The sequence below is a fragment of the Saccopteryx leptura genome, chromosome 2 (assembly GCF_036850995.1).
Source record: "Saccopteryx leptura isolate mSacLep1 chromosome 2, mSacLep1_pri_phased_curated, whole genome shotgun sequence".
NCBI classification, from domain to species: Eukaryota; Metazoa; Chordata; class Mammalia; order Chiroptera; family Emballonuridae; genus Saccopteryx; species Saccopteryx leptura.
The window spans coordinates 88,280,500-88,307,751 of record NC_089504.1 but is presented as its reverse complement, the minus strand read 5'-3'; the positions used below and the strand labels follow the sequence as shown (position 1 = coordinate 88,307,751).

The following is a 27,252-nucleotide window of genomic DNA, read 5'->3' as shown; positions in this document are numbered from 1 at the left end:
AACATCTACATGCAACATCAGTCAATGACAACATAGAATATTAACAAATATATTAGTTAAGACTGAAATGTTCTCATCCACATCCTCCTTGCCCTAATTTCTTGACTCTGTAGGTACTGGCTCCTCCCCCACCAATCTCAGCATCTCTATCACCACCACCAGCATAATCCTCACTGCCATCATACCCCCATCAAATTCCATATAAGGCAAGTCCTCTTTCACTGATTACTAGCCAGTTCTTATTTAATTTTATAAATATGATAATTATAATGTGAGTGATAGTATATAATTCTAATGAGGGTAAAATTCATATAGAATAGTGAATGAAGATCTAAGACAACTTTGAAAAATAAAATGATCTACCCTACAGTTTTCAAAACATTTAAAAATCTATAGTAATTTAAACAGGTTGGAAATAATACAGGAATAAACACACAGGTCAATGGAAAAGAACAGAGTGACCAGAAATAGATGCAAAACCAGTATGAGAACTAGGTATAAGACACAGAAAGCATCATAAGTCACTAGAGGGACTATTCAATACATGGCATTGGGACTACTGGCTTTCCATATGTGAATAAATAAGATTGAAATTAAAAAGATTAAAACACATTATAAACCAAAATAACATCCTTATATCTTAAAGACCTAACTATACAAAATACAAAACACTACAACTACTAGAAAACTATAGAGAATGTACAGTGTGTCCATAAAGTCATGTGCACTTTTGACCAGTCACAGGAAAGCAACAAAAGACGATAGAAATGTGAAATCTGCACCAAATAAAAGGAAAACTCTCCTAGTTTCATACCTAGTTAGTGCAGTTTGATGTGGGCTCATGCACAGATTTTTTAGGGCTCCTTAGGTAGCTATCCAGTATAGCGTCTACAGACTCATCACTGACTGATGGTATACCAGAACGGGGTTTCTCCACCAAACTGTCGGTTTCCTTCAACTGCTTATCCCACCGAGTAATGTTATTCCTATGTGTGTGGTGGTGCTTCATTATAATGTGCCAATATTCACGTTGCACTTTGGTCACAGATTTGAATTTAGCAAGCCACAGAACGCACTAAACTTTCCTCTATACCGTCCACATCTGGACTGGCATGGCTATGGGCTGCTCCGCTGTATACACGGTGTTATGTCATCATCCATCTGCACATGCGCACATGCTGCCACATCATTCTACAGAAACTGGGAGGGTTTTCCTTTTATTTGGTGCAGATTTCACATTTCTATCATCTTTTGTTGCTTTCCTGTGACTGGTCAAAAGTGCACCATGACTTTACGGACACACTGTATTTATGACCTTGGGGTAGGGAATAATTTTTTAAACACAAAAAGTAAAAATCTCAAAGGCCAGTAGCAATAGGTCTGATTACATATAAACTGTGCATAGGGTAAAAAACACCACAAACAATGAAAATAAAAAGATTAAGAGAATATATATAGTTGCAATGTATATAACAAGATTAGTATTCAAATTATATTGACAATTTTAACAAATCAGTAAAAGAAGACAACCAAGCCAATGGGCAAAGTATATCAACAAATATATCAAATGAGAGGAAATCTAAATGCCCTCAAAAGTGCCCAAGAAAAGATGTTCACTTTTGCTAGTTATCAAGGAAATGAAAATTGAAGTTAACAGTAAGGCACTGTTTTCTACCTTTGAGGTTGACAACAATAAAAACTTTTGACAATATAAAGCGATATAGATACAGTTAAAGAATATAGAGATGGATACAGGAAAAAGGGTATGCTCATACACTCCTGGCCATAGTACACATTGAATAGCCACTTCAGAGGGATATAGCCAATCAATTCCTCTTCTGGACACACTCCCTAGAAAAGCTCTTACACCTATGCACATGGAGACTTACATAAACATGGTCATTGTATTTTTGTTTTGTTTTGTTTTGGTTTTTGGGTTTGTTTTTTTTTGTATTTTTCTGAAGTTGGAAACGGGAGGCAGACAGACTCCCGCATGCGCCCAACCAGGATCCACCCGGCATGCCCACCAGGGGGCGATGCTCTGCCCATCTAGGGTGCTGCTCTGTTGCAACCAGGGCCATTCTAGCACTGAGGCAGAGGCCATGGAGCCATCCTCAGCGCTCGGGCCAACTTTGCTCCAATGGAGCCTTGGCTGTGGGAGGGGAAGAGAGAGACAGAGAGGAAAAAGAGGGGGAGGGGTGGAGAAGCAGATGGGTGCTTCTCCTGTGTGCCCTGGCCAGGAATCGAACCCGGGACTCCTGCACGCCAGGCCGATGCTCTACCACTGAGCCAACTGGCCAGGGCTTGTTTTTGATAGTGAAAGAAAAAGAAGGAGAATAAGGAGAAGAAGAAGAGGAAGAAGAAGAAGAAAGACGAAGAGGAGGAGTAAGAGGAGGAGGAGAAGGAGAAGAAGAAGAAAAAAGAAAAAGAAAATCTAAATGTCTAGCTATAAATGAAGGGTAAAAATTAAGGTGCTATACTTATAACATAAACTATTATGCAAAGCTAAAAAAGCATACATCAAACCTAAGCAAAGTAATATGGATAGATAAAATAATAATATTTATTCAAAAAGCAAGATAAAGAATAATATATATACGTACACTTATAAATATATATAATGTATTAAAATTACACAACATTGAATGAAAAGATACATAAAAAACTAAGACTTTTGGTCGTTTCTGGGGAAAGGAGAATAGAATCAGAATAGGAATGATGGTCAAAAGAGATTTTGATTTATCTGTCTTGTTATCATTTCCATAAATCAACAAAAAAGGCTTAGAGCAAATATGAGAAAATACCAGCAGTTTTTAATTCTGGATGAGAGCAATGTATTTGTTGTATCATTCTCTGCCCTGCTCTGTAACTTTTATATTTCACAGAATTTTTTTTTAATATGATGAAGAATTCCTAAACACTAAAACAGGGGTCTCAAACTCGCGGCCCACGAGCCGCATGTGGCCCGCCGAACAATTTTGTGCGGCCCGCAGACTAATCCACGAAGTTTAAAATATTTTGGATAAAATTAAGTAAGCCTAGGGGCCTACTTGTATTTTTCATTTCTCTAGCATCCTAGCTAGATATTAGCTTAGTTAACAGCAGTTGTGATGTGAACTACAGTTTCTGGTCGTTTTGTGACACTGAAAAGTGTTGCGTAACAGTTGCCTTTTGTAGACCTAGCGCGGCCCGCCTAATGGCTGTGATCTTGCTCTGCGGCCCACATGCTGAGTTGAGTTTGAGACCCCTGCTAAAAAAACAGTCAAAATGTCCACACGTCATTGACACAAGGAGAGAGTGGCTGGAGGAACACTGAGTTGGTTGCCACACCTGTTACTGAGGAAACAGAGACCCAACTGCAGAAGAGAACCTTAGACGTCCAGGGTGGGCAAGGGACAACACAGTCCTAATTTAAGTGGTCACCAGTGTGGCCAAGAAATAAATAACCTCTCCAAGTTCTCCAAATGCACAGACACAGTTCTAAAGCCACGAATTAAAATAGAACTCTGCTTAATGATGAAAAAAATCTTTCAATAATATGAAGACGTCCAAGAAATTCCAACTAATTTTAAATAACCAATCTGAAATTAAGAAAAACCTAAATTGCAAAATATTTTGAAAAAACTTTTGTATTGTAACTGCAAGAATTGTTTGTTAAGAATATTTTTCACCTGATCAGGCAGTGGCGCAGTGGATAGAGCATCAAACTGGGATGTGGAGGACCCAGGTTTGAGACCCTGAGGTCGCCAGCTTGAGTGCGGGCTCATTTGGTTTGAGCAAAGCTCACCAGCTTGGACCCAAGGTCGCTGGCTCAAGCAAGGGGTTACTCGGTCTGCTGTAGCCCCATGGTCAAGGCACATATGAGAAAGCAATCGATGAACAACTAAGGTGTTGCAACGAAAAACTGATGATTGATGCTTCTCATCTCTACCCCTTCCTATCTGTCTGTCCCTATCTATCCCTCTCTGTCTCTGTAAAAAAAAAAAAAAAAAAGAATATTTTTCAAGCAAAGCTTTTAAGATTAAGGAAAACCCATTTATAATTAATTGGCATCTGTGTACATATAGATGCATGATAATCCTGAAAACTGTCCTATAACAGATTAAATGAGCCTTAGAAAATCTTATTCATGTTATTTGTTTATTTAATAAATCACTCTATACCAAGGAAAGGTAAATTTTAGCACAGTCCTCCCTGAATTACTGCAAATCCATCTACATGGATCTTCCTTATATGTTGCAGGGCATTGATTAGCTTCTATTCACAAATAACTGGCTTCTATGATTTCTAAGAAACAGTAATGGCAGTTAAGTCCCAATGGCAGCAGTCAAAAGTCATTCAGGAAGAGACTGGGCAGTAGGAGCCACTTACTGTCACTAAGGGTCCAAGCAGTGAGATCTTCACTCCATTCCCCCTGGGCCTTGGTATTAACTCTGGCTCGAACTATATACTGCTCCCTGGGGTGTAAGTTGTTAAGCAGCACTGATGTCAAGTTGCCTGGAACTTTAATATTCTGCTGATCACTTTTCATTTGCACAGACCTCCTCTCAATTTCAACATAAAATTCATCTTCTGAGCTTGAAAATATTGGTTGCCAGGTCAAATTTAGAGTGGTCTGACTTTTCGGTAGGAGACTGAGACCTCTTGGAGGAGGGAGACCTGGGGGAAACCAGAAAGATCATTATTTTCATACAGGGTGAAGGTAACAAACAGCCCCAAAGGGTAGCTTTACAGAATAACTTGGATCCTAGAATAATACATAATTTCACAAGCTATCAAACAAATACAGTCTAGTGGCCATGCAATACTTTTTTCCTACCAAAATAGCAAACCTTGAAAATAATTCTAATCTGTGGTTTGGGTAATTGTAATACAGGAACACAAACCTTTGGAGAACAATTTGGGAATATTTTTCAAGAGCCCTAGAAATTACACATACTTTAGCCCTATAATCTGACAAACAGGAAATCATCTAAAAGAAGAGAAAACCCATGTGAATGTAGATGTTCATTATAACATTATTTATAATAGCAAAATATTGAAAGAAATCAAAATGTTCAAAATAGGAAAATGCCTTAATAAATTATGATATAGCTATCCAATGGATTAAAATAGATAATTGGGAAAAGTATGGAAACCCCATACAAATATTTATAATCCATTAATTAGAAAAAAAACCTCTCATTGCAACTTGGTAAAAGTCATTTCTACAATTGGTCAGGGATAGGAAGGAAACTGATAGAAATGAAAACAGTGTATTTTCCAAGTTTGTGGGTTTATAGGTGAGTTTCTCTTACCATTTTGAGCCACACATTTTAAAGCAATTTAGGGATTACTTCCTCTGAACATGGAGAACCTTAAACACGGTAACAGCTGTGGCAGCAGGGCCAGGCCTAGCCAGCTCTGACTCCATAAATGGCTCCCTGCATGTGCCGCCTGGTCATAATAACTCACAAGAACTTGGGCTACTAGAGAGGTAACAGAATGGAAACAATATGGGTTTTAAAAGTAAAGAGACAAGAGCATGGTATAGTCTTGTGACCTTGGGAAATTTCACAACCTCTCCAAGTTCACATGCAACACAAAATGAAAATGCCCATCTTCCAGACTCGGGAGGAATTAATAAGATAATTGATATGAAAATGCTTAGAATGTGCTGGATGCTCTAGTATCATGACCTGTCCCTCCCTCTTTCTTTCTTTCTTTCTTTCTTTCTTTCTTTCTTTCTTTCTTTCTTTCTTTCTTTCTTTCTTTCTTTCTTTCTTTCTTTCTTTCTTTCTTTCTTTCTTTCTTTCTTAAATGTCTTGTCTTGTGTCAGTGGACAGAAAGGGAATCTGTGCATTTTCAGTGAATAGCTGTAATTGATTTTTAAATTCCAGATATAAAGTATTTTCAAAACATAAAATAGAGATCCTCTAACTCATATATTCTCAGCAGGGACATTATTGCCCCTAAGGGGCAAAAATGGATTCTTAGTGTGTAAGAATATTTTAGATATTTCAATGGTTTATGAAAGGCCATAATACACTATAAACAAATTCGTGGTATTAAAATGCATGACAGGGAGACATTTTTTCTAAGGAGATAAATATCTAAAATGTCCTTAGGGAGAGAGAATGGAAAAAAATAAAGTAGGCCCTGGCTAGTTGGCTCAGTAGATAGAGCCTTGGCCTGCCATGCAGATGTCTGGGTTCAATCCCAGTGAGGGCACACATGAGAGGCAATCATCTGGTTCTCTTCCTGTCCCTCTCCCCTTTCTCTCTCTCTTTCCTTCTCACAGCCAGTGGCTCGATCAGTTTGAACATCAGTTCCAGGCACTGAGGATAGCTTGGTTGGTCCTAGTATCGGCCCAAAATGAGGGTGGCCAGGGAGATCTGGTTGGGGTGCATATAGGAATTTGTCTATCTCCCCTCTTCTCACTTGAATAAATAAATAAAATTTGTGAGAAACACTGTTCTAACTGTTGGTAAGAAATGAGGGGATGGGTCTGTTTTCATCCCTGGGAGAGTGGCTCTCACTTCCAGCTCTGGCTGCTCTGACACTAGTGAGAACCAGCAAGTGGTCCTGCAGTTTTCCTGGCATCATGCTAAAGCTCTTATCAGACCTTTCTCTACAACATTTGCACACTGAGAGGAATGATGTCAGCTTCTTTTGCTCATCTTGAAAGTCAAGTTCCAAAATAAACCACCTCGAATGGTTAGATAGGCTTCTAATCACTAAGCAGAACAGAAGTTAGATGTTTTGGGACACACATGTAAACCTTCCAAGCCTATACCCGGTATAGGGGAGTAACTCAGTGGATGGTCATTTCCTTTTTCCTTTCCTTCACAAACACAACTTGCCCTTCACCCCTCCCTCCTTGCCCTCCTTCTACCATGTGTTCTGAATGTGCTCTTTTCCCTCCCTGCCTGGCCTCCATGGCCTCCGCCACTCAATCAGCACAAGTATAAATAGTGCAACTGCCAGATGAATTAAAACACAAGCATCAGCAAAATTCAAATCATGGGTGGGAAAAGAAGAACCTTCAAGAATTCTCTTTCCCACCTACCCATGAAATGTTCCAAGAGATTTCTCAATGCATGCTAGCTGGAACATAGTCTGAGTGTGAGTTCTGATGCATCAACCTGACCGCACACCGAGGACCTCTTTGATTATGTCAGAGAGATCCCTTTATTCCTGGGAACCTATAGTATTCACTATCTGGTAGGTTCCCAGGAAGCCACTTCTTACTTATGCAATGCTTCTACAAGCGCCAGAGTAGCTCTTGAGTTCAGTTTGGTTCTTTAAGGATGTGGCTGGTCAAACGAAAACTCGGTGGGGCGTGTGACGTGGGAGGTGTCTGTTAGTGCTGCACAGCCCTGCAGGAGAGCTAGGGGTTCTTCCTAGTTTCTCACTAAGTCACTCCATAGCCTTCTGCTTTCATAGATGGACTAAAAAATAGGAAAATTTATCCAGAGGGATAAAGAAATGATGCTTTTGGGCTCCTACATAAAAAATAATAATAATAATGATTTGGAGAAAAAATTAAGTCTGAATATCTAGTATGATGCAGCATCAAATACATCACTATGGGCAAGTTATCAACCACTCTTTTCAGTCTAAAAAATGGGAAAGATGACATTCTTACCCTTTGAGGCCATATGAATTAAATATATATGAATTTGAGACCATAAAGCACTGGCCAGGAGACAGTAACAGACTATTATACACAGTAACCCTAGAAAAGAGAACTTCACAAGAGGTCCCTCCCATGTTTTAGAGGAGGGCACCTGGGCAGCAGAGAGCTGGAGCCTCAGTTAGGCTCAAGGAAACTCACCAAATTAAAGGCTCTTCAATTAGCACAACGTAAGGCCAATAGGCAGCAACTAACATTGCTTAATCAAGAAATATTGCTACAAGTATTACTTAGATACTGTGGACCCAGGACCAGCATCACTTGCAAACTTTTTAGAAATGCAAATTCTTGAGCTTCACTCCCTATCCCCAGCCTATGGGATCAGAGTCAGAAACTCGGGGCAGGGCCCAAAAATCTGTTTTAACAAGCTCTCCAGCTGATTCAGATGAACACTGGTGTTTGAGGACATTGATTTAGAAACACAGAGGTATATACTATAAGAAGCAGCTTAAGGAGATCAAAGTGGCTGCCTAGAGGACACAGGACTGGAAGGTGCAAGGGTGGAGCAGGGGCCGCTGTTCTTTAGATAAAAGCCTTTCATCTTATTTGATGTTTTCACTACGTGCATGGATTACTTTGAAAAAATTTAAAATTACATTTTAAAACAAACAAACTGGGAATTCTGAAGTAGGTATGGCAAGAGGTTGGCCTGGGCCCCTAAGATGGAAACAGGAAACTCTTGGTACAACTCAGCAGCCAAGGCTCAGTACAGTTGCTACTGAGTAAGTTCCAACTCCTAAGGGATGTCCCTACCTTCCTGAAGGCTCATCTGCTTCCTTATCTGTCCTCATGGACCGCCGCGGACCCCTCCCCCAGGGACAGAGAGCAGAGCGCGGTCCAAATAAAGGAACAGAACAGTTTGGCTCCAAGTTGCTACCCTTCCTGTCACTTTCCCACCCATTCAAAAGCGATCTGCTTCCATCTCCATCCCCACCCACCCACTCACCCACCACCACCCTTCCTGGTCTTCCTTCCTCTTTCCCCTTCCTCCCCCTCCCAGCCGGCTCATGAATAAATGCTATTTGCTTCAACTGACCGATAGACGCTGTTGTGAACCGTCTCACAGGTCCAGGATGCCCTTCCCCGCCCTCTCCACGCCGGATCAGCTGCACGCAGAGCTCGTATTCTGTCCGAGGTTCCAAATAGTTGAGTGTAACAATCTCATTTGTCACTGGGAAGAGGGAAAGTCCAGGAAACTTAGGTTGGCATTCTTTTACATTCTCTAAACTGGAATGTTGTTATTGCAATGTGAACTAATGTTTGATTTTTAAAAATACAATGTGTTAGACAGAGAGGCAATTCCATCTTCAGGGCTTCACCATTCCTAATATGAGGAAAATAAGGCTTTTTAAAGGAAGTTTTCAGTTTACGATGTATACATTAATGTATGTATCTCTGTGTCACCTAATCATTTCTGCTCTAGTCTTTTCATTTGTAGAGAAAATCACACAAAACTTCAGCTATATAGACTACCAATATGATTAAGGGGTAAAAACATCACTTTAGAATAACATAAAGTAACTTAATTTCTACTGTGTTCAAGTACATACAGTGATGACAAGTGAGCTACCAACAGGGAAAAGATCTGAGGGTGTGCTCACATGACAGAAAAACGGATTTGTGCTGGTCACATCATTACTAAGGAAGGGTTCTGGAGTACTTGAAAGCAGATCTCAGCCCTGGCCAGTGGCTCAGTGGATACAGCGTCAGCCCAGTGTATGGACAGCCCAGGTTTGATTCCGGTCAGGGCTCATAAGAGAAGCAATCATCCGCTTTTCTCTTCCTCCCTCTTCCTCTTCTCTCTCTCTCTTCCCCTCTGGCAGCCAGTGGCATGATGAGTTCTAGCGGGCAGGCACTGAGGACAGCTGGTTGATTTGAGCATCAGCCTTAGACAAGGGTTGCCGGATGGATCCCGGTCAGGGCACACGCAGGAGTCTGTTGTGGGGGCACATGCAGGAGTCTATTTTTCTGCCTCCCCTCCTCTCACGAAAGAAAGAAAGAAAGAAAGAAAGAAAGAAAGAAAGAAAGAAAGAAAGAAAGAAAGAAAGAAAGAAAGAAAGAAAGGAAGGAAGGAAGGAAGGAAGGAAGGAAGGAAGGAAGGAAGGAAGGAAGGAAGGAAGGAAGAAAGAAAGAAAGAAAGAAAGAAAGAAAGAAAGAAAGAAAGAAAGAAAGAAAGAAAGAAAGAAAGAAAGAAAGAAAGAAAGAAAGAAAGACAAGGGCACACGCAGGAGTCTGTTGTGGGGGCACATGCAGGAGTCTGTTTTTCTGCCTCCCCTCCTCTCACTTGAAAGAAGAAAGAAAGAAAGAAAGATAGAAAGAAAGAAAGAAAGAAAGAAAGAAAGAAAGAAAGAAAGAAAGAAAGAAAGAAAGAAAGAAAGAAAGAAAACAGATCCCATTAACAAATGATACATGCTGTTTCTCTCCTTAGCTATGGGGTTTAGCCAGCTTCCTTTTCCACAGATCCTGCACAGGTAGATTTTTTGCTTCACCATATGATAAATTCCAAGTCAGTAAGAAAAAGTGGGCTGTGTTTAAGAATCCTCAGAAGACCATTTTGTGGGTTTCTACTTGTAAAAAGAAACTATGAATTATTATCACCATATTTTTTAATGAGACCTAGCCATTGATGGAAACAGCAACCCCACACATCAGCCTTATGTCCCTGAGCTTCTGAATTTCAGCTATGCCTACTATAGCATGTACAAAGCTCGGTAATGATACCACGACTGGGTTTGACATACCCAGGCCAGTTAGCATTATTAAACTCAAAACCCTCCTTTTCATCTCCTTTTTTTAAAAATTTAAGTGAGAGGAGGGGAGGTAGACTCCCACTTGCACCCTGACCAGGATGCACCCAGTGACCCTGTCTGGGGCTGATGCTCTGTCCATCTGGGGCCATGCTCACAACCGAGCTATTTTTAGCCTTTGAGGCAGAGGCTTCATAGACCCATCCTCAGCACCCAGGGTCAACACATTCAAATCAATTGAGCCATGGCTGTGGGACAGGAAGAGAGACAGAGAAGGAGGAGAGAGAAGGGGGGGAAGCAGATGGTTACTTCTCTTGTGTGCCCTGACCGTGAATCAAACCTGGGACTTGTATATGCCAGGTTGGCGCACTACCACTGAGCCAACCAGCCAGGGCCTTCTCCTTTTTTGTAACTTCTATAATTATCTACATACAGAGGATAGAGGGCTATTTCCAGAGAGTCACAGGCATCGCGAGAATGCAGTATTGGGGGTGGGGGTGCTGCCACAATGTGATATGGCAGGTCCTCTACAAGATGGCAAAATTAAAGCAGCACTGTCAGTAGACAACGCCCAGTGTTATTTTTAATTGTGATTTTACATCATCCAACTAAATGGATTTTACATGCAACCAACTAAACTCCAATTTGTGTTTCAAAATGAATTTAACAAATCAATTAAGCTATTTTCATGAACTTTAGACATTTGAGCACATTTTGTAGAATTATTTTTTCTTTCAGGAAGTTGAGGGAGGAGCATGTGCTCTTTGCCCACATACCCCCTCCCCCTACTTCACTCCACTCTGCCCCAACCTAAACTTTTCAGGCCCAAATTTCTCTCAAAATCTCTGTGGGTTAGGGGCCTGCAGGACAGGGCAAGATTCAAATGAAAAAAAGAAAAAACAACTCAATATAGTAGCAACACTCATCCCTCAAATTTAAGCAGATTAGGTCTCTTTGTCTTTCCAGCAGACCCTGGAATTTCCTGTTATCATACTTATAGCATAAATATGTGTCTTTCACTGTGACCAACCAAGATGGAGGAACTAAAAACAGGATTGCAGAGCCAGGAAGCCTGAAAAAGAAATATTGATATAGATAGTAACTCCTGATGTGGTCTGTTCTCTGTTCCGTAGTACCCCCCGAATTTCAGAAAGTTGGCCCCAGAACTCAGAGGGCCCCACACTTTAGCTTGTATACTCTGAAATGAAATCCTCTGCTATAGCCACCACCATGGGGTAGAGAGCTGAGACAAGGAGAGGGATTTCTGTATTTGGGAAACATTTTGTTCCTGGTCCCACACCTCCAGCTCAATGGAGCTTTTCCTGTCCAAACCTTACCTTGAATGTGCCGCCATGCCTCATAATGATTGACAGGTTTGTAGAGGAGCTTCTTGGATTTGATTGGTCCATCCCCAAAGTAAGGTTCAGAGCTGATGTTGATGACAGCAAAGTTATGTCCAATGTCAATCACGTTTGGGGCATTCAAGGGCTTTGGAAGAACTAAACAAAATGTCAGCCATCAGATTAGTTCTTAGATTTGGGTTTTATCATTGTTCTTAGTTAGGGGAGAGGGTGAGTACCTTCACAGTTCCAATAACTCCCCCTCAGAGTCAATGTAGTCACCTGCTCCATGGTCTCTCCGCTTAACTCTTGCCTCTCCAATCCATTATCACAGTCAAAGTGCTTTATTAAAATATGAGTACTCCTGTGCTCAAGACCTTGCAATGGATTTCCATTACATTTAGAATAAAACCTAAAATGTGTACCATGACCTGAGGCCTTGCAGGAGTGAGCTCCTGCCTCCATCCAGCCTCCTCTTCCCCCTACCCAGCACCCTCTTGTCCCATGGACCAGCTTTCAGTTCATCTGACTAACAATACATCATGCTCCTTTTTGTCTTGGATTCTTTGTAGATGTCATTCTCAGGGAAGGAACACTCCACCTTCCACTATTCTCCAGTTAACTCTTACCCACCATTCAACCCTTGCCTCCAATGTGACTTCTTCACAAGAGCTATCCTAGAAGCTCAGCTAGGCTCTCGAAGAACTTATACTTTTGCTTCATTGTAATTTTCAGAGTTTATTATTCTTTGTGACTTTGTGTGATTATTTGATATTGGACTTCCCACTAGACTATGTATTCTTTCTCTTTCTCTTTTTGGGAGGTGGGGGAGCTAAAAATAATAATTTTACAAATTTGAAGGTCAGAAATCAGACATGGGTCTCACTGGGCTAAGTGTTAGTGGGGTGTGTTTCTTTCTGCAGTTTCTATGGGAGAATTTGTTTTCTTGTTCTTTCTGCCTTCTAGAAACTACATGCATTCCTTCCTTCATCTTCAAAGTCAGCAAGTTGTATCTCTCTGACCCTTCTTCCATTGTAACATATCTTTCTGATTAGAGCCAGGAAAGATTCTTTGCTTTTAAGGACTCATGTGATTAGAGTTTATCCATCTGGATAACCCAGGATAATCTCTCCATCTTAAAGACCATGCATTCTCAGAAGGAACAATAGCACCCTACCAAGGAGGTGAAAATTGGTTCTTGGGATATAAAAAAACCTTAACTATTACAATGGTTTGTAGCCTCCCACAGAGCCACAGTTCATCTGTGATGTTACCTTTTTATGGTGATGGGAGCAGAGTTTTGGAATAAAATTTCTAAAAGGGTTGCTTAATGGATAATAATAAAATGGTTGTAGAACACTGCAGTAGACTCTACACTCCATTAAGGCAAAGACTAGGTTTGTTCACCAGGTGCTGAATAGTTTGCCAGCTGAATTTCCACTAGCTCTATAGCTCCAGTAGCCTGACCTTTGACGTGCTTAATTGTTGGGGATTTTTATTTCACAAGAGTGTATTTTATATAATGTAGACTCTTTCAGATTTTAGGAGACATTAAAATGTTCAATAATTTTACTTTATCTCTCTGTCTTAATGTTTTGACTCAGCATCCATAAGAATGACCTTTAAGTCTTTGCTCAATATCATCCTCTCAGGAAGCATGACTACCCCATTTAAAATTAGTCACCCCTCCAGCCCTGCCCTAGCATTCTCTACCCCCATTTCTGCTTTAGTCTTCTCTCTGGCACTCGGCATCTTAGCAAACTAGACATTTCACTCATTTATTTGTTCATTGGTTATATCTCTCTATGGGAATGAAAGCTTCATAATGGGAGAGCTTTTTCTTGTTTTTCCTTGTAGTGTAGAACATTATAGTCCTTTAGTAAATTCTATTGACTAACTAAATAGAGACTGAGGAGTAAGTTGCCTGAGGTCAGGATAATAAAGTCATTAAGAAGCTTAATCAAGCAGTAAGCCCTGGAAGCAGACTATGCCAGTGTTAAGTCAGGTAGGTCTAGATTCACATTTCCTTAGGTCAGTTTCTGAAGTCAGCACTCTGAAAAAAGTGAGTAAATTCATTAAACCATGCTTTCCTTGTATGATCACTCAGGACAACTGTTTGTTTAAATTATCAAAATGTGTATTTTATTATAACTATTAGTGCCAGTCTCTTGTGAAAGAATATTACAAAGGTAAAAAAAATGCTCCAAAAAGCTTCTTCTTAGTAATTTATTGTTTTGTTTTTGTCTTTCAATTATTCATATATATAAACATTTTTTTTAAGTGGGAAGAGGGGAGTTGGGGAGACAGACTCCCACATCCACCCTTACTGGAATGCACCCGACAACTCCTGTCTGGAGCTAATGTTTGAATCAACTGAACTATCCTTAGCACCTGAGGCTGTGCTCAGACCAACTGAGCTATCTTCAGTGCCCAAGGCCGACACTCCAATCAATTAAACCACTGGTTGAGAGAGAAGAAGAGAGAGAGAAGAGGGAGAGGGAGAGGGAGGGGAAGAGAAGCAGATGGTCTCTTCTCATGTGTGCCCTGACCAGGGATCAAACCCAAGACATCCACAAGCTGGGCCAACACTCTATCCACTGAGCAAACTGGCCAGGGTGATATATACATATTTTAAAGTGTAAAAATCTTAAGTGTTTTTAGCTCAAGGAACTTTACTTATTTACACACCCATGAAAGCCTTACCCAGGTTGAGAGAGAGAACATTTCCAGCCCCCACTAAAAGCACCAGTACCATATGTTCCCTCCTAGTCAATAGGGAACTATTATAATGAGTTCTGTCACCATATATTAGCTTTGCCTGTTCTTTAACATTATATAAGTGGATTCATAAAACATGTACTTTCTTTTGCTCATTATTATGTCTATTAAATTTATCCATAGTGTAGCAAGAATTAATTTTTTTGTTGTTTAGTTTTCCATTGTATGGTGTTATGGCTGAATTGCATTCCCCCCAAATTCATATGCTGAGGTCTTAACCCTCAGCACCTCAGAAGGTAACTGTATTTAGAGACAGGGTCTTTACGGAGGTAATTAAGTTCAAATGAGATTATTAGAGCAGTTCCTAGTGGAAATGACTGTTGTCCTCATAAGAAGATTGTTAGGATACACACACGTACATGGGGAAGACCTTATGAAGATAGAGGGAGAAGACCATCCACAAGCCTAAGTGAGAGGCTGCAGAAGAAACCAACTTGGCAGCTTGATCTTGGTCTTCAGGCTCCAGAACCATGACAAATCAATTTCTGTTGTTTTAGCTCCCTCTCTGTGGTACCATGTAACAGCAGCCCTAGCAAAGCAATACTTATGAATGTACTACCATATATTTATCCCTTCTAATATCTTCTCATATTTATCCCTTCTAATATTTGAGTTAATTTTATTTGGGGCTATTATGAATGAAACTGCTCTGAACATCCTTGAAGATGTCTGTTTTAAACATACACACTCATTTCTTTTGAGCATATATCTCAGAGTTAAATTGCTAAGTCATAGGGCAGGTATATGATTAGCTTTAGTACATATTGCCAGTTTTTCAAAGTCATCATACCAATTTGTACTCTGATAATAAAGCCTAGTATCTATTTTTTAATAGTGCCATTAATGAAACAGATTAATTTACCTAATGTCTATTTCCGTTTCATGAATATTAATCAATATGACAATGAAAAGGCCTCAGTAACCTAGAACTAGAGATGCATCTATGCATTGATGTCATGTGCTGTGTCTTCCATTTTAAAAATAAAAAATAAGATTATCCTGAATGTTTGCAACAGGGTTTGTTTTTATTTTCTATGGAAAATAAACATTCCAAGAAGCTTAAAAAATAATATAATTTGCTTTGTCTCTATATTGTTTCCTTTCTTCCAAGAACATTCCAGATGTAAAAGATTATTTTAATATAATGTGAATATTCTGAATAAAATTGATCTGAGTTTGTTTTTCCAGTAATCCAAAAAAAACCTTGAGGATTCTGAGGTGGTTGACATGGTTTCTCAGAGCAGAGATTCCAAATCTGTGAGTCTCTATTTATGTTACTGTTATGATTGAACATTTTTTTAAAGATTATGTTCTAAGTATTTACATTCATTTCATTTATAGAAATCACCTCTCAGTTCTCCCAAAGATCCCTAGTCAAATAATGAAGTGGGTCAAATAGAAACCAACCTTGGTATTCTTGCCTCCTTGTCAGTAATACAAGAGACTCAGCAAAGTGATGCAGGGTTTGGAGCTAGGAAATCCAGATTCAAAATTGAGATTTAATGCTTATCAGATGTACTACCTTAGACCAGTTAACTAAACCCTCTGAACCTATTTTCTGACTGGTAGAGCGGAGACAACAATATCTATTGCTTAAGTTTCTAATAAAGAATAAATAAGATGAAGTATATGAGGCAGTAGCTCACTGGCTTTCCAAAGATATAGACCAAGAGCTGCTAGGTGTTTCTGTCTAAATGAATTCATATGTACTCTCCAATGTAAAATCCTTTGCTTTCCGTATGTGCACTAGACAAGCTAGCTTGGATTGACCTTCACTTTATTTCTTCTCCTCAAGCTACAAATGTACATACATCCACATAGATTAATTTGAATTTTGAAATACAAATTAGTAGCAGGAAAAATACAACACTGAGTATGTGGGGGGGGGGGGAAATCATTCATGTTAATTATACAGCATAGCCTGTGCTTCAACCTAAGTGAGTAATCCTCAAAGTAAAAATTTTCCAAATTATTCTCTATGATAATGAATAGGAAATGACGACAATGATGAAACTTAATATGAAATATAAATATGGTCAGACATGTACCAGACACAATTCCAAGTGTTTTATATAGTTAATAAATCTTCACAATAACTCTGAGAGGTAGATAAACTAAGCTTCACTTCCAAATAAACAAAGGCTCAAAGGAGTGAAATTCTTTTGCCCAGGGCCACACACAACGCTACTAGCTGTAAGGGACAAAAATCAAACCCAGGGCGATGTAACTCCAAAGTCGTATTCTTAATCCTTCTTTTCCATTTTTATGCACATAAAAATGTTTAAAGGCTTAGTACTCTGGAAAATATCCAGAAGACATTTTAGTGGTCAGATAACATTTCTATCTAGAAGCAGCACCCAGCGATACATAAACAAAATGTATCAAGGATCCAAGCTATTCCTCTGGAAAATGGAGCTTACCTTTCACAGAAATGTTGAAAGGCTTTTCCACCATCCCTGCCACGGTGTTCACACTGCAGACCCAGACTCCTGAGTCAGGGGGGAGGACTCGGGGAATGGTGAAGGTGGCCACTGAGAGGTGACCCGTGTGGTTAAAGTCTTTTGGCTGGAAAGGTCAAACACAAAAAGTAAAATAAAAGCTTGTAGGGAGGCATAAACACAAAGGTTCATAACACTGACCCCATCTCATTGTTTAATAAGAAGTTTTCGAGGAGAGATTAAGTTCAATGCAATGCTTGTATAATCACTGGCTTGTTTCCAAAGCTATTGTAGTAGCCCTGAAAGTTTATATTGGATTGATGCCCTCGCAGATCCTGCTGTTGTGTTTGTGTGTTTGGGAGTGAGGGGTAAATAGTTACAAGCAATTTGTTCCTTTCTGGTCTAATACAGAGAGCTGGGTGAGAGCATACGATGGCTTTCTGAAGTGTTTGAGGGGCTGTCAAGTGTGGTATAGAGGGAAAAGCCAGGGCTCTGAAGACATAATGCCCCTGAGTTCACATATCAGCTCTGCCACTTATGACCAATTCCTTAGTTACTTAACTACACCCAGCCAGTTTCCACTTCTGCAGAAAGGGGACAAGTAATGTTACATAAGAAGCTGGCTACGGGGTGGTTGGCCTTCACTGCATGGCAGCTGCTGCTTCCCTTAATTTGTGGAAAAGCCAACAAGGTTTTGGGAACTTTCAATTGGTTTCTACTGCCTAATGGGTTGTTTGAGCAGAATCAGGAACATCTGATGTGTGGACATTGGTAATGGCATGTTCTACATACATACATATCCTGCCCCCAAGAGGTCACGGGGATCTGCCTATCTGTCAGGTTGGTTTTCAGTCAGCTTTGAGAGACATGTAAGCAAAATGTTTCAAAATCGTTAGATAAGAAAATATACCAATCTCCTGGGGATCATTTGTGACACAGAGAAATTTGGGATAATGGAAGAGAGAGAAGAGAATGTATTAGAAAAAGTACCTTAGTCCTTTCCAGCAAAGAAGAATGCTGTCATAGCCTTAACCAGTGGTGAACACCAGAAACAAGGGTCAGGTAAAGGAGTAGAGAGACCCAAGGAATGCAATCAAACTTAAGGGAGTCTGTGGATCATGGTTTTGAACTGCAAATATAAGAACATGTCTATCTAACGTCAACAACATCATAGCCGAGGACAATGAAATTCCTAAGTGGAATCTAGCCTTAGGCTGGTTCATTACTGCACTAAAGCATCTAATAGTGTCATGAAGGCAGATTAAGAATAACTCTTACAGCCCTGGCCGGTTTGCTCAGTGGATAGAGATCAGCCCAGTATGTGGATGTCCTGGGATCAATTCTCAATCAGGGCACAGAAGAGAAGTGACCATCAGCTTCTCTACCCCTTCTTACCCTTTCTCTCCCTCTTACCCTCCTGCAGCCAGTGACTCAATTGATCTGAGCTTCAGTCTCAGGTACTAAAAATAGCTCAGTTGATTTAAGCATTAGCCAAGACAGGAGTTGCCATGTGGATCCCAGTCGTGGTGCATGCAGGAGTCCGTCTCACTATCTCCCCTCCTCTCACTAAAAAAACCCCACCAAAGAAAAATAGAATAACTCTTACATGGAGCACTGTCCCATCTGGCTTCACCAGGGTCATTTCTTCATTAGCAGGTAGTGGCCAGCCAGATGCTTTGCAGATGGGGTTAAATTTACCACTGTTTACTTCTATGTTATCTGGCAAATCCTCTAACTTTGGGGTCTTCCTTGGCATGCCTGAGTAAAGAAAACAGAACTGTGAAATCTAATTTTTAACACAGCAGAGGTAGTAATAGTGAAAGTGGGGTCATTTATCAGGTCACTCCTGAAAAAGAACTTTCCAAATATATTGTTTTAGGCCGGTGAGATGGGTCCTATTGTGGTCCCCATCTTATAGATGCTGAAAGGGGCGCTCAGAGCCCAGCTACAAGCTCAGATCTTTTTTAATTGAGTCCATACTGTCCACCATAGCACTGTGTACCACAGTGGACCCAGGATGTACTATCTCAATACTAAAGTGGTCATTGAGCCCACATCTCCCCTGCCCTTATTCTACGTCTCCTTTCTTGTTAAGAAATTTTTTAAAATAAATTTTTATTAATGTTAATGGGGTGACATCAATAAATCAGGGTACATATATTCAAAGAAAACATGTCCTGATTATCTTGTCATTCAATTATGTTGTCTACCCATCACCCAAAGTCAGATTGTCCTCCGTCACCTTTTATCTAGTTTTCTTTATGCCCCGCCCCCTCCCCCTCCCCCTCTCCTTTTTCCCTCCCGTGCCCCCCCTACCCCCTACCCCCAGTAACCACCACACTCTTGTCCATGTCACTTAGTCTCGCTTTATGTCCCAACAATGTATGGAATCATGTGGTTCTTGTTTTTTTCTGATTTACTAATTTCACTCCGTATAATGTTATCAAGATCCCACCATTTTGTTGTAAATGAACCGATGTCATCATTTCTTATGGCTGAGTAATATTCCATAGTGTATATGTGCCACATCTTCTTTATCCAGTCTTCTATTGAAGGGCTTTTTGCTTGTTTCCATGTCTTGGCCACTGGGAACAATGCTGCAATGAACATGGGGCTACATGTGTCTTTACGTATCAATGTTTCTGAGTTTTTGGGGTATATACCCAGTAGAGGGATTGCTGGGTCATAAGGTAGTTCTATTTTCAGTTTTTTGAGGAACCACCATACTTTTTTCCATAATGGTTGCACTACGTTACAGTCCCACCAACAGTGAATGAGGGTCCCTTTTTCTCCACAGCCTCTCCAGCATTTGCTATTACCTGTCTTGTTGACAATAGCCAATCTAACAGGTGTGAGGTGGTATCGCATTGTAGTTTTGATTTTCATTTCTCTAAAAACTAATGAAGATGAGCATCTCTTCATATATCTGTTGGCCATTTGTATTTCTTCCTGGGAGAAGTGTCTGTTCATGTCCTCTTCCCATTTTTTTGTTGGATTGTTTGTTTGTTTGTTGTTGAGTTTTATAAGTTCTTTGTAAATTTTGGATATTAGGCCCTTATCTGAGCTGTTGTTTGAAAATATCATTTCCCATTTAGTTGGCTGTCTGTTTATTTTGTTGTCAGTTTCTATTGCTGAGCAAAAACTTTTTAGTCTGATGTAGTCCCATTCATTTATCTTTGCCTTCACTTATCTTGCCTTTGGAGTCAAATTCATAAAATGCTCTTTAAAACCCAGGTCCATGAGTTTAGTACCTATGTCTTCTTCTATGTATTTTATTGTTTCAGGTCTTATATTTAGGTCTTTGATCCATTTTGAATTCATTTTCGTACAAGGGGACAAGCTGTAGTCGAGTTTCATTCTTTTGCATGTGGCTTTCCAGTTTTCCCAACACCATTTGTTGAAGAGGCTTTCTTTTCTCCATTGTGTGTTGTTGGCTCCTTTATCAAAAATTATTTGACCATGTATATGTGGTTTTATTTCTGGACTTTCTAGTCTGTTCCATTGGTCTGAGTGTCTATTTTTCTGCCAATACCATGCTGTTTTGATTGTCGTGGCTCTATAATATAGTTTGAAGTCAGGTATTGTAATGCCCCCAGCTTCATTCTTTTTCCTTAGGATTGCTTTGGCTAATTGGGGTTTTTTATAGTTCCATATAAATCTGATGATTTTTTGTTCCATTTCTTTAAAGAATGTCATAGGAATTTTGATGGGAATTGCATTAAATTTATATATTGCTTTGGGTAATATGGCCATTTTGATCATATTTTTTCTTCCTATCCACGAACAAGGAATATTTTTCCATCTCATTGTATCTTTTTCGATTTCCCTTAACAATGCTTTGTAGTTTTCATTATATAGGTCCTTTACATTCTTTGTTATGTTTATTCCTAGGTATTTTATTTTTTTTGTTGCAATCGTGAAGGGGATTATTTTTTTGAGTTCGTTTTCTAATATTTCATTGTTGGCATATAGAAAGACTATGGACTTTTGTATGTTAATTTTGTATCCTGCGAACTTACTGTATTGGTTTATTGTTTCTAGTAATCTTTTTGTGGAGTCTTTGGGGTTTTCGATGTATAGGATCATATCATCTGCAAAAAGTGATACCTTTACTTCTTCTTTTCCGATATGGATGCCTTTTATTTCTTTTGTCTGATTGCTCTGGCCAGAACTTCTAGCACTATGTTAAATAAGAGTGGAGAGAGTGGACAACCCTGTCTTGTTCCTGATTTAATGGGGAAAGTCCTCAGTTTTATGCCATTTAATATGATGTTGGCTGATGGTTTATCATATATGGCCTTTATTGCATTGAGATATTTTCCTTCTATACCCATTTTGTTGAGTGCCTTAAACATAAAGTTGTGTTGTATTTTATTGAATGCCTTTTCTGCATCTATTGATAAGATCATGTGGTTTTTGTTCTTTTTTTTTGTTGATATGGTGTATTACATTAACCATTTTATGTATGTTGAACCATCCTTGAGATTCTGGGATGAATCCCACTTGATCATGATGTATTATTTTTTTAATATGTTGTTGTATTTGATTTGCCAGTATTTTGTTTAGTATTTTAGCATCTGTATACATTAGAGATATTGGTCTGTAGTTTTCTTTTTTTGTGCCGTCCTTGCCAGGTTTCGGTATGAGGGTTATGTTGGCCTCATAAAATGTGTTTGGAAGTATTGCTTCTTCTTCAATTTTTTGGAAGACTTTGAGTAGAATAGGAACCAAGTCTTCTTTGAATGTTTGATAGAATTCACTAGTATAGCCATCTGGGCCTGGACTTTTATATTTTGGGAGGTTTTTAATGGTTTTTTTCTATTTCTTCTCTACTAATAGGCCTGTTTAGGCTTTCTGCTTCTTCTTGACTCAGTCTAGGAAGGTCGTATTGTTCTAGGAATTTATCCATTTCTTCTAGGTTGTTGAATTTAGTGGCATAAAGTTTTTCATAGTAATCTACAATAAATCTTTGTATATCTACGATGTCCGTGGTGATTTCTCCTCTTTTATTTTGGATTTTGTTTATATGAGTTCTTTCTCTTTTTTCCTTGGTAAGTCTTGCCCGGGGTTTGTCAATTTTGTTGATCTTTTCAAAGAACCAGCTCCTTGTTCTATTAATCTTTTCTATAGTTTTTCTGTTCTCTATTTCATTTATTTCTGCTCTGATTTTTATTATCTCCTTTCTTTGGCTGGTTTTGGGTTGTTTTTGTTCTACTTTTTCCAGTTCCTTAAGGTGTAAAGTTAAGTGGTTCACTTGGGCTCTCTCTTGTTTGTTCACATAAGCCTGAAGTGATATAAACTTCCCTCTTATCACTGCTTTTGCTGCATCCCAGAGATTCTGATATGTCGTATTGTCATTTTCATTTGTCTGTATATATCTTTTGATTTCTGCGCTTATTTTTTTTTTTGACCCATTCATTTTTTAAAAGTATGTTTTTTAGTTTCCACATTTTTGTGGGGTTTTTCCTCTTTTTTGCAGTTGAATTCTAATTCCAAGGCTTTATGACCAGAAAATATGCTTGGTACAATTTCAGTTTTTCTGAATATGCTGATGTTATTTTTATGGCCCAACATATGGTCAATTCTTGAGAATGTTCCATGTACACTAGAGAAAAATGTATACTCTGTCGCTTTGGGATGAAGTGTCTTGTAGATGTCTATCATATCCAGGTTCTCTAGTGTTTCATTTAAGGCCACTATATCTTTATTGATTTTCTGTTTGGATGACCGATCTAGAGCCATCAGCGGTGTATTGAGGTCTCCAAGTATGACTGTATTTTTGTCAGTGTTTGTTTTTAGGTCAATAAGTAGCTGTCTTATATATTTTGGTGCTCCTTGGTTTGGTGCATATATACTAAGGATTGTTATGTCTTCTTGATTCAATACCCCCTTAATCATTATGAAATGACCATTTTTGTCTCTGAGTACTTTTGCTATCTTGTAGTCAGCATTATTAGATATAAGTATTGCTATGCCTGCTTTTTTTTGGATGTTATTTGCTTGGAGTATTGTTTTCCAGCCTTTCACTTTAAATTTGTTTTTATCCTGTTGCTTAGATGTGTTTCTTGTAGGCAGCATACAGTTGGATTTTCTTTTTTAATCCATTCTGCTACTCTGTGTCTTTTTATTGGTGAGTTTAATCCATTTATGTTTAGTGTAATTATTGACACTTGTAGATTCCCTATTGCCATTTTATAAATTGCTTTCTGTTAGTTTTGTATCTTGTTTGATTCTTCTCTTTTGTTTTTCTATCATTTGTTTTTGTTTGTTTGTATTCCATACTTCTTTCCTCTGTTGCTACCTTTTTTAAGTCATGTGCTTTTGTGGTGGTTTTTTCAAGGGTGGTTACCATTAAGTAATAAAAAGAGTACCTACCATATTCATTGTAGTACCCTATCTTGCGAATGTTTCTGCACTTCATCGTCTTTTGCTACTGTTAATCTCTGTCCTCTCCCCCCCCCCTTTTTTTTTGCTTTTGTTGTTACAGTTTAAATTTGGTTTTATTGTGTTCTTGGTGGAACTTTTACTTGTGTTTTTGTTTTGTTTTGTTCTTTGGATCTGGTTGGAAAACCCCCTTTAGTATTTCCTGGAGTGGGGGTTTTCTGATGATAAATTCCCTCATCTTTTCTGTATTTGTGAATGTTTTTATTTCTCCTTCATACTTGAAGGATAACTTTGATGGGTATAGTAATCATGGCTGAAAGTTCTTTTTTTTCAGGACTTTAAATATTGGGGTCCACTCTCTTCTAGCTTGTAGAGTTTCTGCTGAAAAATCTGATGATAATCTAATAGGCCTTCCTTTATATGTTGTATTATTCTTTTCCCTGGCTGCCTTGAGAATTTTCCCTTTGTCGTTGGTTTGTGCCATTTTCATTATGATGTGCCTTGGAGTAGGTTTGTTGTGGTTAAGAAAACTCGGTGTTCTGTTTGCTTCTTGAATTTCAGGCTTTAGTTCTTTCCACAGTCTTGGGAAGTTCTCGTCTATTATTTGTTTGAATAAATTCTCCATTCCATTTTCTCTCTCTTCTCTCTCTGATATACCTATTATTCTTATGTTATTCTTTTTGATGGAGTCAGACAATTCCTGTAGGGATTTCTCATTTTTTTAAATTTTTGAGTCTCTCTCTTCTTCTCTCTGTTGTGCCTCAAGTTGCTTGTCTTCTATGTCACTAATCCTACCTTCTATCTGGCCTGTTCTATTAGCTAAGCTTATTACATCGTTTTTCAGTTCATGAATTAAGTTTTTCATCTCTGTTTGATTTGTTTTTATAGTTTCAATTTTCTTGATAATATATTCTTTGTGTTTGTTGAGTTGTTTTCTGGGCTCCCTAAATTGCCTTTTTGTGTGTTCTTGTATATCTCTGAGTATTTTTAGGATTTCTATTTTAAATTCTCTGTCATTTAGCTCCAAGGTTTCCAATATATTAAATTTTTTATCCATAGATTTTTCCACATCTATCTGTGTTACTTCTTTCTTTTGTATCCATGATATTTGATTTCCTTTTTCTTAATGGCATCTGAGGGTGATCTTGTTGATAGCACTTCGCCTTCAGGGTGTGAAACTCTCGGATGCTCCAAGGATAGATTTTTCTGTCTCTGGTTGTTGAACTTGTTGAAATTTTGGGGAGATTTTTTGGTTCGTGTCCTCATGGCACCATTTCTATGACCGGTTTTGCATAAGAGAATTTTTACATGAACAAAAGTGAAAAGAAAAATTAGTTCTTCTAGTCAGTGAACAACAACCCCATGATACTGCTGATCAACAAACATCATTGGTATTGATTTATAAGAGATATCTCATTGAATGGGAAGTCTGCAAGTAGCAGATAATTAGTAATAGTCAGATTTATATCTAAGAAATAAAGTTTTGGGGGGCATATAACCCCCAAATCAATTTATAGTCAATGGTCAAATAAAAAAAAGGTTACTTCTAATACTGAGAGAAGAAAAAATACTTCTGATTGCAACAAAGATACAGGATTCCTTGCCCAATATTTGCAAAGCAGACAATGAATAATTCTAAGATTCAACAATTTGATTCTGAACTTAGATAACCTTGGGCTATTTGTGACTAAAGGTGAAGCATGGTTGAAAACAATCCAGTATATTCTTTACTGGGAGATGAAGGTTCCCCAAGAGCAGTAGTTACTAACATGCTGTTCTGTATCAGTGGTGGGAAAAGGTGGGGCCGATTGTGATAGTTTATATTGATATCTTATTCTGCAGGCCTAGAATGAAATGGGTAAAGTGTGTGGAGTAGAAAAGGGTCTATGACCACAAAAGTAAGGCCTAAATATATCTGTAGACTTGGAGAGATTGTGATTAGAAAATTTATCAAAAATTTTTTAGCTTAAGTAGTGATTCAGTAGGAATTTTAAAAAGTGTTTTGACACTTTTAAACCATCTGTCTCCTTCACGGTCCCCTTGCACTGTCTGCAGCTGAATGGAAGTGAAGGTTGATATACAAGTGGAGGGTGAAATGGTGTTAGTTAGGAAAGGTGAACTGCCCTCTGGAAGCTCACGGTCTGGTGCTAGGTCTGAGATTTCTCACATCTTTCCAGCATCAGCCTTAGAACAGAAAGAAAGGAGTAAAATAGAAAATGCACATCGTAAAGCTTGTTAGTTATCTGCTTTCAGTCAATTAATATAGTAGCCCCAAAGCATTTCCTTCCCTTCCTAAGCCCTCCCAGATTCCTGCCCTGTAACAAAATCCAAATACTGGGGAAACTATAACACTGACAAGCCTTTGAAAAAAAAACACTCGGTATTTCCCCCATATTTGTTATGATTTTGAAAACTCAGAGAAAAGGCTATACTTACTTGTCTTACTACTCTCAGTGTAGATTTCACTGGGTATGTGTTTTTTCTATAATATTTCTATTTGATTGAAAAAGTAAGACATGTGCATTATTTTTAATTTTGAAAATATGCTTCTTGTAATTTTAAAAGGCATATTCTGGGGCAGGAATTAGCAAATTCTTCTGAAAAGGACTAGACAATATTTTCAGCTTTGCAGACTATAAGTTCTCTGTGGTAACTATTCAACTTATGTAAAAGTAGCCATACATGATATACTGTAAACAAATGGTGTGGCTATGTTCCTATAACATTTTCTTTGTGACAACAGATGGTGGAGCAATACAAAGGAATGAAGCACTGATATGTGCTACAACATGAGAACAGTATGCTAAGTGAAAGAAGTCAGCCACTAAAGACCACATATTATATAATCTTATTTACAGTATACAGCTGTCAAGAATAAGCAAACTTGTATAAACATAAAGTAAGTTAATAGTCACCAGAGGCTGGAAGAAGGGGAAAATGTAACTGCTAACAAGTACAAGATTTCTTTTGGTATGATGGATATACACTAACATTAGATTCTGGCAAGGATTGCACAACTCTAAAAATATACTAAAAATCACTGAAATTATATACTTTAAAAGAACAAACTTCAAAGTATAAAAATTATATCTTAATAAAGATGCATAAGAAATATTAGATGAGCTATGGTTGGTGGGACCATGTTTGCCAACCTCTGCTCCATGATAATTTCTGAACTAGAATTGTTTATCATTTCATTTTGCATATTTTTCTTTATAGAAGTAGTTATTTCCCTGTTGTGCATATCTGGGGAAAGGCTGGTCCTAGAGAAGGGAGCAGAAAAAATAGGCAGAGTCTCAGCTGGACAGTCATCACTTAATGTGTTAGAGCATACGGTTTATTTCTAGTGGAAAAGGAAATAAGAGCCAATGTAAGAGTCCACAGAAAAGTATCAGAAAGCTGTTGTTAAGGATGTAGGATATAGTCGTCCCAACTGCTGGATGGAAACAGAAGTCATTTGAGAATCTTGTGCTACTGGGGCAGGTATGATACCGGCAAAGCTTGGTTCAGCCATGCTGAACAAGGCCCTGAGTACAGTGTTACCTTGCTTTACCTTCTTTCTCACACTGGAGCCCTTGGCGTCCTGGGGAGCAGAGGCATCCTTGGAACCGATCACAGGTCTCCCCATTGGTGCAACTGCACTTGAGCTTACAGTCTGGCCCGTAATACCCAGGCTGGCATGCTGTGAACAAAGACATCAAAAACCAGTGCTGAAACAGAAGGAAGAGACTCTGAGTGTTGGCAGCTAGTTTCATTTTTCTCTCCAGTCAACCTCACTGATTCATTTAAAGTAGTATGTGATTTATCTGCATCATTTATCTGAATTAACAGGAACCTAAATGGTTGGGAAATTCTGCTTCCAGGAGAGTTGAATAAGTTCTTATTACATA

The 27,252-nt window shown here is 38.7% G+C and overlaps 1 protein-coding gene across 2 annotated transcripts in view; it reads right to left on the bottom strand.

Moving 5' to 3' along the window:
• TEK (TEK receptor tyrosine kinase) overlaps positions 1–27,252 on the bottom strand; it is a 135,689-nt gene that overhangs the window by 25,442 nt on the left and 82,995 nt on the right. For both annotated transcript variants that reach the window (XM_066368285.1, XM_066368284.1), the window contains exons 7-12: positions 26,916–27,044; positions 18,585–18,736; positions 16,961–17,105; positions 11,760–11,921; positions 8,712–8,846; positions 4,372–4,659 (exon numbers count right to left, since the gene is read on the bottom strand). In XM_066368285.1, coding sequence (XP_066224382.1) covers positions 4,372–4,659; positions 8,712–8,846; positions 11,760–11,921; positions 16,961–17,105; positions 18,585–18,736; positions 26,916–27,044 — 1,011 coding nt within the window. The remainder of the gene's footprint in view (positions 1–4,371; positions 4,660–8,711; positions 8,847–11,759; positions 11,922–16,960; positions 17,106–18,584; positions 18,737–26,915; positions 27,045–27,252) is intronic.